This window comes from Trachurus trachurus, assembly GCF_905171665.1.
Source record: "Trachurus trachurus genome assembly, chromosome: 24".
NCBI classification, from domain to species: Eukaryota; Metazoa; Chordata; class Actinopteri; order Carangiformes; family Carangidae; genus Trachurus; species Trachurus trachurus.
In genome coordinates this window covers 22,165,387-22,183,375 of record NC_139910.1, presented here as the reverse complement: position 1 = coordinate 22,183,375, position 17,989 = coordinate 22,165,387, and the positions used below count along the sequence as shown (strand labels likewise).

The window sequence follows — 17,989 nt, the reverse complement described above, 5'->3', positions numbered from 1 at the left end:
ACAGCATGTCTCTTAATATTTTAGGCCTGTTCAGAAACCCTAGTGCTGTTGTGTAACAGGAGCTGCTAGACCTCTTGGCACTCAGGGGCTGATGAGATGAGGTGCTCACAGATGGACCCATGCTGCAGATATAGGTTCATCTACAGGTGTGCTCAACTTTGAAGTTCTGTGACTGCAGGTTTAGTGTAATCTCAATAGAATCTGTGCATTTCCTGCAATTGTTATTGTGTTTTTTACACGATCGATTAATTTGCATGTGTTTGAAGAGCTGTGGTTTCACTTTGGCATCAAACATTTGTCTGTTTTGTCTCTATGTGTACTGTATGGGGTTAAAAAGAGATGGGATGGGGCGCCGAGAGGCTACAGTCCTTGCTGCAGGCGGCCCCGGTTCGAATCCTGCATTGGGCAGCCCTTTCCTGCATGTCATTCCCCCTCTCTCTGCCTCCCCACTTCCTGTCTCTCTCAACTGTCCTATCTAATAAAAAGGCATGAAAAGCCAAAAAATATACTTAAAAAAAAAAAAAAAGAGTTGGGATGATTTCAGTGTTCCACACAAAGTGAATGCAAGATTTTCCCAGAAAGGTTTTATGGCTCGGTGATAACGACTTCACAGTATAACACTGCAGCTCGTTGAAAAGGAAGACAGAGTAGAAGTACTTACACAACTGTGCAGAAACATAAAACAGATCCACATCAGGGTTTTCCATGAATGTTGCAGACAAAGCTTCAGGGTGAAATTAATCGCTGGCTGCATGACCTTTTTATGTGGCCAATTAGATCCTGTTTGTGGCCAGTAGTTTGAATAGTGGGTAGAACGTATGATGTTACTGCAGAGCTACTTACAGACTTGTCACTATTCTGTTCAGCGTCTGAATATAGACTCAGAAGTGTTCTGTAATCACTTGGCTTGACTCCTTGTCCCAAGGTAGTGTACTGCACAAGTGAGCCCTGAAGGCTGACATTCACTCGCACAACAAGTCGTGCGATGCCTCGTCCACCACCTCCTGTTTCATGTCAAGAGTAGTTATGAAACAGGTTTTAAAACAGAACATTTACAGGTAGTTCGCAGGTAGCCGCATTTCATGATGTGTTGAGCAGCTGCTGCACCACTGTGACTCACAGACGTGGAGGTGTAGGGAAAGTCCATCTGATGATGCTGACAGTCCAGGTTCAGGCTCAGGCTCTCATCTGTGTGGGAGTCAGTTCTCACACATCTACACATCCATAGTTCTGGAACTCATTAAATTGTCTTATCTCACCACCGCTGTTTTTATGTTTCTTGACTGGTATCAACTCTGATGGTGATACTCAAAAGAAGCAAGGTACGGTGGCTGCAAATCTGATGTAGTAGCAATATCTATAACTGAACAATGATCTGCAATTTGTTTTTGTTTATATCTTAAAAGGATGCAGATCCAGTGGTAGTAGCAAAAATGCTGTTGCTAAGTCATTCGTGTATTTTCTTCTTATTTTTTATTTTTTCTGGGACTTTGGAAGTGAATGACTGAATGGATTTTCTTTTGGTGAAGCTGCTGTGATGCTTTTCATTTTCTCTGTGGACCCAAGGAAGAATACTCCTCATCTCAATGAAGACTATAATGAGGATTCAAAATAAACGATAAACAGTAAATGAATATGCAGATCACTGTAGTTATTGTTTGTTTGTAAATGCTAGATAAGTTTGCATGTCACCTGGATGTTTTTAATACATCTGCAGAATGAAATACTGCCTCATCACTGTTTTTTTAGAGTTGCTGTTTGAGCTGAACTACATTTACAGGAGTGTGCGCACACACTGTCATGGGTGTTGGTTTCCTGTTGTGTAGAAAGTTGGAAAATAAGTTGTCGACATATAGATTTAGCGTAGAGGGGTTTGTTGAGTGCATCATTTGTTTGTGGTGAACATGTGTGCACATCCTGGTGCTCGCTGCAGTGACACGAGGCCGTGCGGTTCACGTCTTCCAGTAACATTACCTCGGTTTGGTTTGCATAGCATGTAACAGTGTTGGCTACGGAAAAGGAGAATTACGCAAACGCACCACTGAGTTTTGAGTTTGAAGTGTGCTGCCTCATTTGATGGGTTGAACTGAACAGGTCTGACTCTAGTTGTCACTGCCTGATTCAGGTTTGTAGAATAAGCTCCCTTTCCTATTCACCGTCATGTGTTTTGTCTTCAGGATGGGATTTACAGGAACATCTTGGATTGGCCTGAATGTGTTGTCACCATGATAAAGCTGTGTTGTTGTTTCTACCTGTTGCACATCTATGGAGCTAGAACAGTCTCAACATGAATAAATGCACACAGAAATTAATAAATGCACAAAAAAGATTCACAAATGTATTTGGAAATATATATTATTTTATTATATTATATAAATAATATTCACATATAAAAAATAAGATTCATAAACATATTTCTGATGCACACACAAATAGAAATAAAATTACAAATGCAGCTTGTTACATTGATTTTTGTGTTTTGAGTCATATACATAAATCCCCAAATACATTTGTGAATCCTTTTTTGTGCATTTAATTTCTGTGTGCATGTATTCATTTTGAGACTGTTCTCCATACACATCTAAAGAAATTTTCAGGTTTTTTTGTCTGCTGTATTTTCACATAATGACACAATAGAGTTAAAGCTGCAGTGATGAGTCACTTGATCAACTAGTCAGCAACTTTAATGGTAATTCAGTATGTTTTTTTGATAACTCTATAAGCAAAGCAGGCAAATACTTTCTAGTTTTGAATATCTTTGACTTTGGACTATTAATTAGACAAGACAAGACATTTTAAGACGTCACTGGGGGCTGTGAGATCTGGTAATTGCCATGTTTCATTATACAGATTAGCAATGAATTGGTTAAAAGAGGAAATTGTCTGCAGATTTCTTGATAATGACAGTTATTTTAGTGACAATAATAACTGGGTGCTGCTGCACCATCTCTGCATTTCTGCCTTTTTTATTCATTGTTAACTTGTTGTTGTTGGAGTGCGTTCTCTTTTCTCCTGGTTGGTATTGTCCGTGTTTTACAAGGTCAGATGGGCTGACACGTCTCTTGGTCGCAGCTGATGGGCTCAGCAAATCAGCAGCATATGAGTCCAGGGTAACAGCAGCATGCAATGCATCTGTGAATAGCAGCGGTCACCCCCCCCCCCCGGTCCAAAGTCCTATCTCTGTCCATGGTCACCATGGCGATGTGCAGTACACATACAGATTGCTAATGAGGAGAAAGGAGTGACTGATAAATCACAAGCTGTGACAGAAACATGAATGCTGCCTCATAGGTAGGTTCTGTGAGATGACATTAACTTTTAACCACTAATCCTCATGTCGGGTGAAAAAGACGGAGCACTGCTGAAGCTCTCTTGGTTTAAGGACAATTTCTGTTGCCTGTGAATCTGACACACTGATGCCTGTTAATTTGCAGGAGAAGCTTTTCCTCTGTTGCTTTCCTCATTTCCTACAGGCTGTCACTGACATTTTGTCCTTATCAAAGCAACTGTTCCTCTCTTAGTGAAAGCAGCATCTCATTATCAGGCTCAGTTTCTAAATCATGATAGAGTGCATTTTATTACTATTAAATGGATTCATAGACTGATTATATTAATGGTGTCCTAACTGGTTGTCCCAAAGAAACCTTAAGTCAATTACACTCTGCTGACAAGAACCAGAGGGAGAGTGTGCATTGTAGTTACTGTCAAATCCCTGCAATGGCCCGCTCTTTGGGTTTAACATAGTTCTTAAGTCATGTTGCACTTCACCAACAAGTAAAAGAACTTAATGTCTGAAACATTTTGGATGTGTTAAGTTGGGAAAGCCCTTCAGGTTGTCTGGGAGCAGACTTGTCACAGCTTCTAAGTGCAGTTGGTGATTCTGTATTTAGCTTCTGTGCTCTGACTGGCTCTGCCTCCATCCATATCAATATGTGAGGAATCAAACAACCTCAACAAACCTTAACTGTTCAGCATACCATTTGCATGGTTTACTGTTTTTCTCATTTTATTATAGTTTATGTAATTATAAAATGATACCCTGGAGTGAGTGTTTTCCTCATTTGTGCTAATCATTGATTTTGCCACAACTGTTAATAAATAATTTGTTCATGCTGGCACAGAATGGAGGTTGGCTCACTGGCAGAGAGTTTGCTGTGGCTACAAAAATGAATGTAATAATTTTTAAATTGCAAAATAATGACTTTGCACTGACAGGTGTGGCCCTGTGTACCCCCAGGCGTATGCATCATTAATATTGCGGTCACCCCGTCTTTGAAAGTTGAATTATTGATTTACAAAGTATTTAAATGAAGTGTCTGCCACATGAACTCCAGCAGCACTGAAGCTGAAATCATCAGTGACTACTGGAGCGGAGATGGGAGGAGAGGAAAAGAAAAGGCTATAAATAATGATTTTTGGCAATGATTACCACATGAACAAACAGAGCCTCAAAACATATAAATCATTAGCACCAATGGCTGCTGCTGCTGCGTTGTCTGTAATAGACAGTGTCAGTGTCATGCATATGATGTCTGAATTATCTGGCAACCTGTTGGACACCACTTGACCCTTTCTTTTATGTCTAGTATTCACCTTTTCTGTATCACATGTTTTTGAAGACTTCACTACACAGGCATCTGGCTTGTGTAGTTTTTAAAAAATGATGGAATGACTTCTTGTTGTTTGATCTCAGCAACAGCTCCTTCTTTGTTCTGAGGGAAAAACACACATGCACATGTATCTCTGTCGATCACAGTAAGATGAAACAAAGTTTCTTAGAGTTGGGCTCTGATTGCGTGCAGGACAACCTCTCTATACAGTGTTATGAACTCCACTTGCATCTCACTGCTGTTCTATTTGCCTTGTAAAGTGACTTAATCCCTGCTCTGAGATCTTCACACACATTGACACCTGTTAATTGACATAATTCCATGTTTTGTCTTGTAGATGTTCCCCCTGCAGAGCAGGAGAAGCTGTTCATCCAGAAGTTGCGGCAGTGCTGCGTCCTCTTCGATTTTGTCTCAGACCCACTGAGTGACCTAAAATGGAAGGAGGTGAAACGGGCGGCGCTGAGCGAGATGGTGGAGTACATCACCCACAACAGGAACGTAATCACCGAACCCATCTACCCGGAGGTGGTTCACGTGGTCAGTATTAATACAGACTGAATTATGGCCTTGGATTTGTCATTGTCAGTCCCATTGAAAGTTAACCATCAAGAATGTCATTTTATTTTTGGAGCCATTAAATGTTTCATAACAGGAAATGTGATTATTTGAAATTGTCTTAAGGATTGAACAGTGAACATCCCAGATTAGCTATCTGTACTGTCAGAAACCAAGCTTAATGCCCTTGTATGTAATACCTTGCAGTTGTTCGTGTTTGAAAACATAGAATCTAGGATTCTCATTTATGGGCTGGGCCCAGACTGACATTTCTCTGATGCAGTATGATGATACAAAGTGGACTTAGGTTGCTGTTAGGGCTGTCGCGGTTAAGGAATTCCCCCCTGCGGTGAGTCAGGTGGCTCTATACCGCTGTATGCTGTATTATTGCACAGCACCCTTTCAATTTTTATCTATTTAGCAAATTTGTTTGTTACTTGCTAAATTACTAATCTCATAGCAATATTTTTTTTTTTTTTTTAAACACTACAAAAATGAGATGTACATTGGAACTAGACAATTTCACATTTACACAAAAAAAAAAAAATCTCCTTGAGCCTATGAAGAAAATAGCCTATGATTAAGTCCTTATTGCGCATGAGGAAACATGTTCACCTTATATGAGGTTTCAGAGAGGATCGGAGAGAGTAACAATATTTCCAGCAGCACTGAAAACTATCTCCGATGGTGTGCTGAGTGCTTGTTGCGTTAAATCAGGGTGGGGGTTGTTCCTCTCTCTCTCGGTCGGGCTGTGTTGGATGCGGGCTTCAGCACCTGTGGGTCGGTTACGTGGCAAGAGCAGGACTGTGAGGGTACTTGACTGCACGTCGCTGCTGTGTTGACAATACGCACTGTGGCGTTGTGATGATCCGCTTTATTTATTTATTCATTTGCGGCCGAGCGGCTGCAGCATCCGGCGGCCGTTGTGGCATTTGCCCACGTTGCCCATGGCCAGTCTGTCACTGCGCTTAATGCACATGTGAGTTGGATGTCGGCTCAAACTTGTGGATGTAGTTGCAGAGGTGATTATCCGTAGCTTCAGGCTGGTTACGTGCGGTGTTGATGTCCCACATGCACCATGGTGGGCTTCTTAGTACCGCAGTGATTCATTTTTGTGGTTATGGTGACAGCCCTAGTTGCTATTAGGTTATTGAATTTCAAATTAATGAGTAGAGGCTCACTTGCTAACTTAGCTAGCGAGGCTAAGTGATGGACCGCAGGGATCCAGAGGAGGAGAGAGTCTGTGTTAGTGGTGGCACCCCTCGTTTTTCTCAGACGTTTGATTGACAGATGACGGATCCAATGAAGCAACGTGACACATAATCGTGCTCCTGCATTATCCAATGCAAAAAAAATATTACCCCACTTACTTTCACCCCGGATTTACTTGAAAATACAATTTTACACAAAGTTTGGTCTACATCGTCTGATAGATGAGTGATTACACAAATGTTAAGACCCTAGTGGGCTCAAAATCTTTTCTGAATACCTTTAAATATTTTATCACTCTTTAGTTCCTGTTGATGTATTTATCACACAAATAAGAGCCTCTCCTCATTTGTAATCTACAAACACCTATGATATATAATATGTAACAGGCTCACCTTACCCAATGAGCAAGTGAGTCAGCTAGTTTAAACATATTTAATATCATAGCCCCACAGTAGATAGCTCCGTTGCTCCACCACAGTCTCTCCGGTGTCTGTCTGCGTCAGATTCGTACAGTAGCTCGGTCAGGTGTGAAAATGTCCACCTACATTAATTGCTCAGTGAAATTGCCTTGTTGTGTGTTAGAGGGGTTTTCTCTTCTCTAAAGCAGGTTTGAGCCACCAGAAGTGAGATTTCTTTGTGGTTATATAGCAGGTCTGGGTTCAACATTAATACTGTGGAAAGTATCAAAGTGCTCAGTCCTCAGAGAAATGCTCATGGCCTGTATTTAGAATCTTAAAATGAGTTGTCTGGACTTCTGGAGCTATGTAATGTCACAGCTCACCTTCATCCAGCTGTGGAGACTTTGGCTTCTGTGAGTGTTTTACTAAAATTTGCTAAAGATGAATGGATTGGATGCTAGATTATAGATGGGAGAGGAGATGTACGCTGAGATGTGTGTTTTTGTTGCTGTTGTTTTTTTTAACTACAAATATCTCATGGATGTCAACATTTCAAATAACCTCCCAGTCGTCCCTCTAATATTGCATTCACCTCTTCGTAATGATCTGCAGTCAGAAGCTACATGTTTCTGTTTCGCGTGTTTTATTCGAGAACCCTGGGAAAAGATCGCACCGTGGTTCCCACTTCCAGCGGCACTTAGTGGTTTCAGACCCTTTTAGACCTTCTTTTCCACTTCCTCACGAAGTTTGAGGAAACTCATACGGGCGTCACTGACCTCAGTTTGAACCTGAAGTGTGTAACATAAACGTGACGCGACTGTTCTCCTTTAAATCACTGGTAAGCCATTAAGCGACCCATTCATTTAGCTTCCCTGAAATGGTCAGTCAGTGGTGTTTGTTTAAAGCTCCTTCACCCGTCTGAGGTCGGTAAATCTTGTCTGTGGTTCTTTACCTCTATAAATTGTTAACCAGTTCATTCAGTGGGACTGTAGTCAGTGTGGTTGTCACCGGGCTCCTACTGTATATTTATTAGAAATGCCGTCCTTCTGAGGTTGTGGCCTGGATTTTTTTTCACGGTGCCAGGTTTGCTTTCCCAAGCCAAATTAGACGGCCTTTGATGTTAATCAAAGCTCTGCCTCAATGCCACATGGTAAACTGCAGACGATCAAGGTGCAAATTTCCCTCCATCGTCCTCGTCATGGTTTCATTTGATCAATGCAGCAGAAAATGCAACAGAGCTGCCAAATCAACATGAAAATATACTCTTATTCCTGGCAGCCCCTTACCCCAGCCCCCTTAAAGACGAGGACTCTTTGAAGTCCACTGATGGCTTTCATCATCAAAGTACGGAGATTGACACGACAAACTCCTTTTATAGCGAAAAGAGTGTATTCTTATGTTAAGACTGAATGCATTATTTTCCTCACATGAGCCCTTGTTCCTTCAGAGCATGTTTGATGCCTCAGTGTTGAAGATTTAAGACAATATTTTGGCAGACCTTTGCATGACACGACACTGGCTGCTCCATTAGTCCTATTCCCTGAGGGGAAGTAAGAAATGGTTTCTGCTGAGAATATAAACATAATGATGAGGGAGTGTGTTCTGACCTCTGGTCGACTGCACCGAGGAGGGACTGTCTAAGTGTGCTGTCTAGAAAGTGATAATAGACTCTGAGGGATAATACATGGAGGCTTCCACAGTGAGAGGAATGATATTGTCAGGGAAACTCTTATCAGAGACTTCCACAGAGGGAATGCCCATTAATCCAATATTTTATTTGTTCTACCTCGTAAAGTAGACATTTCCTCATCAAAGAATTTGTAATATTTGTTGCATTTCTATTAAATTATCACTTGAGACAGTTTGAGTGCTTGATAAGAGATGTCACATATTTTCAGTTGGCCATTGTTCTCAGACGGAAAAATAAAATGTGGTGATAAAGCAGTTTGTATAAGCTACAAATCACTGCACCAGTGTGTCCGTACCGTGTTTTGTGCAGTAATAGAACCACAGTCACAGTCCATTTTCCCCATGGAAAGGTTGCTTGACAGAGCTGCAAAGTGTTTTGGAAGTCAGTTGCACCACAACCTATTGATTATCTGTCTCATTTGCTCTTCAAATACAATGTGCCATGCATCTGACTTCCCCTGTCAGTTTCATTAATTCAGCTGTCAGATGTGTTTCAGAAGCAAACATTCAGTCATTGGTTATTTGACTTGTGTAACAGACAACTGATCAACATGAGTTTGGGTTTATAATAGCCACTGGTACTTTCATCCAACCTAAATGCAGTATAAGAAGTGATTGAAGGTCAATGCACAATGAGCAAAAACAAGGCTGTTTGTTCAAACACGCACTGATGATGCCCAGGCACCTGTAAACAGCTTGTGGAGATTTCACTTATGGATGAGTTGCTTTTGGTATTTATTTATAATTTTACCCAGGGACAGCAGGCACACAATAGTATTTCAAATGATTAAATAGTTCTCTTTGTTGTTGTTATTTTTCTCTCCTGTAATCAGAAAGCTGACCTCCACACACTCATTGTTATTCAATAACCAGCTAATGTTGAACTAAAAAAACATTTCACCATCTGCCTGTTAAATCGCTGTAGGCATAGTGGAAAGGCCTTCTTTTTCTTGTTCTGGCAAATTCATCATGTGGATACGGTGGCTTGAACAGAACTAACCTGCCTTTCTCTGTCTGTTCCCCAGTTTTCTGTGAATATGTTTCGAACGTTGCCGCCATCGTCCAACCCCACCGGTGCAGAGTTTGACCCGGAGGAAGATGAGCCTACGCTAGAGGCGGCATGGCCACATCTACAGGTACACACACACACACTCAAGGGAAAAAGTCTTTCAAATTCACTGCAGTCTGTAGATAGTGTTCTCATTCAGCTTTTCCCTTCAATGTTTGACGCTCTTGCTTTTCCTCCACAGCTCGTCTACGAATTCTTCCTACGGTTCTTAGAGTCACCTGACTTTCAACCAAACATAGCCAAAAAGTATATTGACCAGAAGTTTGTAATGCAGGTGAGTACAAAACGATGCAAGCGTGTGTGTATTGCATGTTCTTTCTCATTGTGTGGTGTGTGTGGTGATCCTGAGTGTGAGTAACCTTTTCTTGTGCACAGCTCTTAGATCTGTTTGACAGTGAAGACCCAAGAGAAAGAGATTTTTTAAAGACCACTCTGCATCGCATCTATGGCAAGTTCCTGGGCCTGCGAGCATACATTAGGAAACACATTAATAACATATTTTATAGGTGAGTGAGTGTTTGAGTTTGGTATGGCAGTTGTGAATAATGAGCATTTCTTTACTGATGGACTCACATGTTTCTGGTTGGTATCTTTTCAGGTTCATTTATGAGACTGAACATCATAATGGAATAGCAGAATTGCTGGAAATATTAGGCAGGTAAGAAACAGTTCTGGTCATATTGATAGACAGAGGTATCTCAGTGTTTCAGAGTTAGTTGGAGTGAAGCTTAAAGGGATATTCAGGCATAAGTTTAACCTATGGTCTAACACGCCATGACACCAAGTAAGACTCCCCCCCTCGAGAGATAAGGTTTGCAGAACGCTAGCTTCTCTAGTTGTAGCAACTTCAGCAAAGACCGCACTATAGCAAAGCACTGCTGTCTATTCCTCCACGAGCCAACCGCCATCAAAAAAGCCACTCATAATGTTCAGAACAGCTTCATACTTCATCAACAGTACAAATAGGGTCCCATCCTATAATACAAGGCATCAAACACCTGCTATCTTTGCCTGGTTTCTATTGAAAGAGACCAAAACACCACTCTCACACTCTCCCCCAGCTGCTTCCTACTAATGCAGAAGCCCTGACCAGTCGATTACTGAATGCAGTAGAAACGTCAGGAGTCCAGTGACGTTTAGTTCCAAAAATACAGCACATTTTGCTGACTGTGATAGTTTGAGCAACTCAACTCCATTCATTTCCCTGTCAACTGGGATTGGAACACTGATGCACTCGGTAATCGACTCTTTAGGGCTTCCCCATAACAAGCAAGCAGCTGGAGGAGATTGGCTGAGTTGTGTTTTGGTCTCTTTTCAATAGGAACCAGGCAAAGCCAGCAGGTGTTTGATGTGTCGTATTATGTGCTCGGACCCCATTTTGTACTGTTGATGAAGTTTGGTGCTTCTGAGCATTATTTGTGGCTGTGAATGGCTTTTTTGATGGAGGTTTGCTGGTGGAGGAATCGACAGCAGTGTATTGCTATTGTGCGGCCTTTGCTGAAGTTGCTACAAGCAGAGAAGCTAGCGGTCTGCAAACTTGGATCTCTCGAGGGGGGAACCTTACTCTGTGTCATGGTGCGTTAGACCTTGGGTTAAACTTACGCCAAAATATCCCTTGAAGTAAACGACACAACTTGTTTCCCTATTGACCGCCTTTTCTTCTCACAGTATAATCAATGGATTTGCATTACCGTTGAAAGAAGAGCACAAGATATTCCTGCTGAAAGTCCTGCTGCCTCTACACAAAGTCAAGTCACTTAGTGTATATCACCCACAGGTAATTATTTTGCCAGTGTTGCATACAGTAATGCTTTGTGGCGCCAGAACCTCCACATTCTAACCTCAGTTGTAAGAAGAAATGTAATATTATCTCTCTTCCATAGCTGGCCTACTGTGTGGTACAATTCTTAGAGAAGGATAGCACCCTCACAGAACCGGTAAGATTTGATTTATTAATGTTGTTATGTTGTTAGTATTGTTGATTGAGTTATCCTTCAATAACCTTTCTGTCCAAGATACAACTCTGGTATGAACCCGAGGGCTGCCTTGACAAAGTCCTGTTTTCATCCATTAATTTCACTTGTGTGCTGAGTCGTAATGTGATTTGTCGGGCACTCATGGACAGTATATTTGGCCACAAAAAATAATGTCAGTGATATTATTTTGTCTCCTATAGCCAGGGAAATGCATTAGAATGATTTGATAAAATTAAAAGAGTAGGGGTAAACTGAGAGAAAATCAGATGCGAGCTATTTCCTTCTGAGCCTGTGTGCTTCCAAAACAATGGAGAAGAAAAACAAACTTTGAGTCCACTAAAATCAGATAAAGGCCCCTCCACTGGGAGACGAGCACAATGATATACAAACAAAGTGTCCACATAGCTGTCTGTGCTCTGTCTGTCTAAATATGTTGTCTACCGTGTAGTGTGTTGTTGCCCTGCAGTCCTTCACAACAGATTATTAGTTGGACAAATCAGCTGTTCAAACATTGTTCATTAGTAATCCTGTTGTCCTGTGTGTGTGCACGTGTGCAGACAGTGATGGCTTTGTTAAAGTACTGGCCAAAGACCCACAGTCCCAAAGAGGTGATGTTCCTCAACGAACTGGAGGAGATCCTGGATGTCATTGAGCCCTCAGAGTTTGTTAAAGTCATGGAGCCTCTCTTCAGACAGCTGGCCAAGTGTGTGTCCAGCCCCCACTTTCAGGTCTGACATTCATCTTTACACTATGGAATTACTTTTGTATCAACTCAATCCAAACAAAACTTCTTCAAAGTCAAACAAAAATAAGAGCTTGAGAGAGACCAAGTTCCGGAGCGCCGAGCTATCAATCAAAAACTCATTAGCCCCTGAAAAAGCCCGCCCACCTGAGAGGTTTGTGTCAGAACTGCAAACAAAAACTCAGGGAGCGCAAAGGAGAGAGAGGTGGCAGCGCAATCGCAAAGACGACAGCAAGAGCAAAACCCTGTTTACTGAAAATGAAGCAAAGCAAACTGTAAACAAAAACATTTATCAAAATAATTAAAGGACCAATATATTTGTAATTTGTTTTCAAGTTTTACATTTTGCTTTTGAGGTTACAGTTTTTTGCTTCAATGCATTTTTTTCTCTCTCAAATTAAGTTTTATTCTTTCTCAGGCTCTTATTTTTGTTTGTTTGGATTGATTTGATACAAAAGTAATTCCATATACTTCTGCAAATGGTGTGCGTTCTAGTTCATTCTCTATTTGGATACAGAGGTTGTCTGTGGATATATGTAACCTGGATGTTTCATTAGGTGGCAGAGCGAGCTCTGTACTACTGGAACAATGAGTACATCATGAGCCTGATCAGTGACAACGCCGCCAAGATCCTGCCAATCATGTTCCCGGCCCTCTACCGCAACTCCAAGACTCACTGGAACAAGTGAGTCACTGCACCAGCTTCTCCCGCTGTCTCTCTCTGTGTGTGTGTCTGTCTGATGATGGGCCGGGATGATAGCCGGGGAAGTAAATTTGACCCCGTGCTAATCTTTGTGTGTCTGCAGGACCATACACGGGTTGATCTACAATGCTTTGAAACTCTTCATGGAGATGAACCAGAAACTGTTTGATGACTGCACCCAACAGTTCAGGGCAGAGAAAAGCAAGTAAGTCACACGCAAGACATCATTCCTGAATTTCCAGTGCAGCTACAGATCTCTCACAGCCATACACTGTATTGAAAGCATCAGACAAATGTTATCAAAACTGAAGAAAGCAGATAAGAAAACTGAACTGCTCCTGGAAGGCTTTGAACTAATCAGATCTGTGATGTCAGTGTAAGAGTACATTTTTCCCTTTTTGAAGTCATTTTCTGATAATTGTGTCTGCTGGGTGTCTCAGAGAGAAAGCCAAATGGAAAGAGAGAGAAGAAGCGTGGCTGAAGATCGAGAATCTAGCAAAGTCAAACCCACAGGTAAGCAAAGAGAATTTCTCACCGACTCAGGCCCTGTGTAGATCTGCCACATGTCTGGTGGTCTGACCGCCAAAGATGGCTGTCCATTATAATATAACCCCATTTGATGGGCTTCACCTTGACTGGCTCAGTCCTACACCCCCAATAAATACATGGACAACAGACTTTTCTATCATAGTTGGACTGGCTGAGAGTCTTTCATCTTTGCAAATACAAATGATGTAGGTGGTGTTTTTGCATATTGAGTGGGGAGGTGAGATCTGATCACTCAACACATTTTAATGCCAGGTATGCACAGGGCCTGATGTGTTTCAAGATTAAACTTGAACATTTGCAGCCAGAGCCAGAGGCTCTGGGATGATCTACCTGAAAATATCAGAAAATATATCTGACATCAGACTCTTCTTGAAATATTATTGGAGGGTTTTTTCCTTGAATTGTTTTGTTTCTCTTCACAGTAGTTTCTATGCACCCAATTGCTTTGATTGCTAAAGATTATTATTATTATTATTATTATTATTATTATTATTATTATTATTATTATTATTATTATTATTGTTGTTGTCACTACAAGAATGCCTCAGCAAGTTCAGTATCATCAAAATATTTTAAGTTGCAAAGAGACTTTATATTTGTGCATGTCAGTGTGAGAGCAGAGGGTTTTTAATTACCCAAAATGAGTCTGACTGTGAAAAAAGATTGCAATGCAAATATCAAATATTTGCAAATGATGTAAACGTCAAGTGATATCAATGTGATATCTGCTCTCCTTCCTGTGCAGTTTCTGACGTACGTGGACTCAGTCGGCCCAGACGGTCCAATGGACATGGAGACGGACGGGCCGCTGCTGGACGACGTCAACATGTTAAAGAAAGCGGTGGTGGAGGAAGCAACACAGGTGAGGGACGGCGTTGCAGTCAATACACAGACATGTCTAAAGAAGGTTACATTGTGTACACCTACACTTACAAGTAAATGCAGTGGTTTAAAGGATTATTTTGTATCTTGTTTGTAATTTAAATACATGTAAAAAATGTAGTTGTGCTTGAGCAGAAACACCTATTACCTGTTTGCAGTTGCTGTTCAGGAAATAATTCTCATTTAATATTTACATCAGTTTGTGTTTGAAACACAACGAGGAGTCATTCATTGTAGAGATTGCTTTTGAGTCAGGTAGTGTTTGGACAACATGGAGACAGCCGACTCATTTGGGGGGTCGGAGGTTTTTTCTGCCAAGTCCAGCTCACACTTGAGGCTATTACAGGTAATGTAGCAGAGGAGGAAGAAGAACAGTCCCATTCACTCCTTCGTTTAATCATTTATTTTGTCAGGATGATTACTGAAACCAAACAGACCAAGTATCGGCCCAGCTGTTAAAGTTAAACCGGGACAAAAAACTAATTTGTTTGTGATCAGGCTCTTTTCACATTGCTCGTGTAGAAAATGTGAGAGCTCGGTGCGTGAGAAGGCAGATGTGTTTTTGTTTGTCTTGTATTCAAGGTAGAAAAATGAGAGATAAGTGTCACACTTTTCTCTTTCCCATGGCCAGCAGAGCATCGTTGTTGAATGTTTCTAACGCTCGTCTGTCAAACTGTCTCCGTGTTGTCCAGATCCAAAAGGATCAGCGGCGAGAGCGCCCGTTGATGCGAAGGAAATCGGAGCTCCCCAAGGACATCTCCACCGTCACGGCCCTGGAGCTGCACCGGAGAGCCGAGGAGATGATAACGCCGGACGATGGCCACTGAAGAGACCGCCCGGGTCCACCGAAAACCAGCAGCAGCAGCAGCAGAAGCGTCCACAGAGGAGCCACCGGCCCACCGAGGCCCCCGCACAACAGCACAGCTCTGGTATCTCAGTCCAAGCCCAGCACAACAACAACACAACACAGAACTGAACAGTCCCAGCTCCACCTGACACAGAAAAATGTTAGAAGCCGCACATGTAAGCCCGGTTCGGTTTCCCCGGACCAGCGGTGCTCTGTCCTCACTGACCCCCCACCCACCCACCCACCCCCCCTCCCTCCCCTCATCGTCCAGCAGAGACGTCTGTGGCGCCGGACGCTCCTGCATGACCACCACACACCGCCAACTTCACCTAAGATACTGTAGTGTTGATACTTCTCCTCTTCCCTGAGTTTTCTTTTCTCTTTCCCCGTCCTCTCAACCTGTTGTGTTTTTCGGGGGTGCTGTGCTGCCCCCTTCTGGTCATTTCTCTCAGGTGTTCTGTTCTGTGTGTGCGTGTGCGTGTGCGTGAGTGTGCGCGTGTTTGTATGTGTACGTGAGCCGTCTTCTCTTCTTGCCTCTTCTTTATAGATGTCAGGTGCTTGTACAAATAATAATATGAGCCCCTCCACAGAGGACGTCTTTGGTTTAATTAAAAAAAAACAAAAAGTGTCAGTCGATGAGAAAATGTCAGTCGATTCTATATATTTAATATTAGCTATTTTTCTCATAACATTTAATCTAGACAGCTGTTTATATTTTTTCCTACATAGTATATTAGGAGCTCTGATCGGAGTCGAACACTCTTCCTATCTGTATAGCTGTCCTGTTTGGAGCCTGCTTTTTTTCTCTTGCTTCATTTTCCATCAGCTGTGAAGATTCATTGATCGTTGTGTTAATGAGGGCAGGGTCAGCGGGGACTCGCCAGTCGAGTGCATCTGGATTAAAAGAGTTACAACACAGCGGTGTCAATCAAACAGTGCCGGCCTGACAGAGGTCCAGGTACCAGATCTCTGTCCCTGTGTAGAAGCCCAGTTCAGTGCCAACTTTATCCACTAATTTAGTTCTTTCTGTATAAAAAAACAAAACAAACCAGATCCTTTTGGTCGTGTAGGGTAACACAGGTTTGCAGTGTCTGTGGCTCAGATGAGTTTGTTTAGAAACATTTCTAAAGTTTGCTGCGTCTGTTACATGAGAGGGGATTGATTTATTTTTGGTTGCCCATTCACATCCAGCCATTGTAAGCGTGCGTTCAACACGCACATTAGCATTCAGTACAGTCCGTATCGGTGTCATTCATGTGAGGCTTATGAGAGGTCAGAGAGATGTAGTTGCTTGTCTGGGATTTACACAATGTGTGTTGAGTGAAGTCAAACGGGGGCAGATACTGTGCTGATAGTAATTGCTTTTTTTTCTACTCGTCTCAAGCAAGACCCTTTTATTTATAAAACACTTGTTAGAGATTTAGAATGCATCATAGATGAGGTATGTTTGGTTTGCAGAGGTCAAACATAAGCCTTTCTTTTCACAGTGCCTTTTATAGTCTAAGGGGATATTTGCTCAACTGAGAATCGAGTAGCAGTGTTAACAAAAATGTCAGACCATAGAATAAAATGATGACATTAGTTTCTAAAATCCAAAAAAACAAAAACAGCGATGCGTTCCAGTCTGTAGTCGGCACACCTCGGGCCCCTTGGACTCCAGCACATGCCTTGTCGAAGCTACAAAGTCCATTTTGTAGTTGAAAGCTTGAGAGGAGAAGTAGAGTGGTCGCCCCAAACCACTTTAGCAATGAAGCACTTCCTGATAAAACTTGAAAAAAAATAGAAACACAACTGAAAGAAAACAAACTAGTAAAGAATTGAAATCTGTGATGCTGTCTGTTTTGGTGTATGGGGTCACCCCCTCCCCCCCCCGGGCGCCAGTCGATAAGAGCTAGCCTCCACAGGAGAGGAAATCACCTCCCATCATAACTGTTCCATTCTGTCCCCCCCTCTGTCCCATTCCACTTTTGATTTGTACCACTGTTTGACCCTCCCACCCCCCCACACTCACTCACTCCACTCCCTCCGTCCCCTCCCAGCTAAAAGCCTCCTACTCCCCTGTAGGGCTCGTTATTTGGACATCATTTTGACCTGCTTCTGGATGCTTGCAAGTTCTTTTTGTTGTGGTTTTCTTCTTCCTTTGCCTGCAGAACCTCCTTGTCAGTGTTTCAACTGAATGTGCAAATTTGTAAATAATAACTGCAGTCACACTGTTCCGTTCTCTCCACGTTTGTCTTGAAGAACAACATTCACCAAAGGCTTTTAATCCCCCTCCTCTCCCTCTCCCTCCCCTGACCCTGAGTATTACAGTGGATCTGATGATCAGTAATCTGCGTCCTCTGATTGTCGGCCGTCTGCGTTGTGGTGCGGTGCAGCAGCAGCACCTTGTTATTGCTCCATTGGTGACTGTTGTTCTTCTTGAAATGGCTTTAATACTGGCTTCTTTGGAGCTTTCTTCATTTTACATAAGCTTTGTTTTCTTTTTCTTTGAAAAGAATAATTATTGCAAGTGTCCTTTAGTATACGTCTCATACTAAATGGCTTCATCTAATATTGTACATATAATGTACTTTTATTTTATGTTATAACTATTATTAAATGGTAGATTTCATATTTTGTACAAAATACCCTGTGTACAGAATACAGAGGTTATTAGCAACTGCAGACAGTTGGTATGTGGCACAGACTTCAACACATGTGACTATTTACATTTAGAAACCGTATAGAAGTTGGATAGTTTTTTATCTACTTGTAATC

General features: G+C 41.9%; 1 protein-coding gene across 3 annotated transcripts in view; it reads left to right on the top strand.

The window, feature by feature from the left end:
* Window positions 1-16,841, top strand: part of ppp2r5cb (protein phosphatase 2, regulatory subunit B', gamma b) — a 30,360-nt gene extending 13,519 nt beyond the window's left edge. For all 3 annotated transcript variants that reach the window (XM_084001185.1, XM_084001184.1, XM_084001186.1), the window contains 13 exons: window positions 4,948-5,147; window positions 9,490-9,600; window positions 9,715-9,807; window positions 9,909-10,039; window positions 10,132-10,191; window positions 11,202-11,310; window positions 11,417-11,470; window positions 12,067-12,237; window positions 12,809-12,936; window positions 13,058-13,159; window positions 13,395-13,467; window positions 14,249-14,365; window positions 15,078-16,841. In XM_084001185.1, coding sequence (XP_083857311.1) covers window positions 4,948-5,147; window positions 9,490-9,600; window positions 9,715-9,807; window positions 9,909-10,039; window positions 10,132-10,191; window positions 11,202-11,310; window positions 11,417-11,470; window positions 12,067-12,237; window positions 12,809-12,936; window positions 13,058-13,159; window positions 13,395-13,467; window positions 14,249-14,365; window positions 15,078-15,212 — 1,484 coding nt within the window. In that variant the 3' untranslated portion in view covers window positions 15,213-16,841. The remainder of the gene's footprint in view (window positions 1-4,947; window positions 5,148-9,489; window positions 9,601-9,714; window positions 9,808-9,908; window positions 10,040-10,131; window positions 10,192-11,201; window positions 11,311-11,416; window positions 11,471-12,066; window positions 12,238-12,808; window positions 12,937-13,057; window positions 13,160-13,394; window positions 13,468-14,248; window positions 14,366-15,077) is intronic.
* Window positions 16,842-17,989: the final 1,148 nt, after the last annotated feature.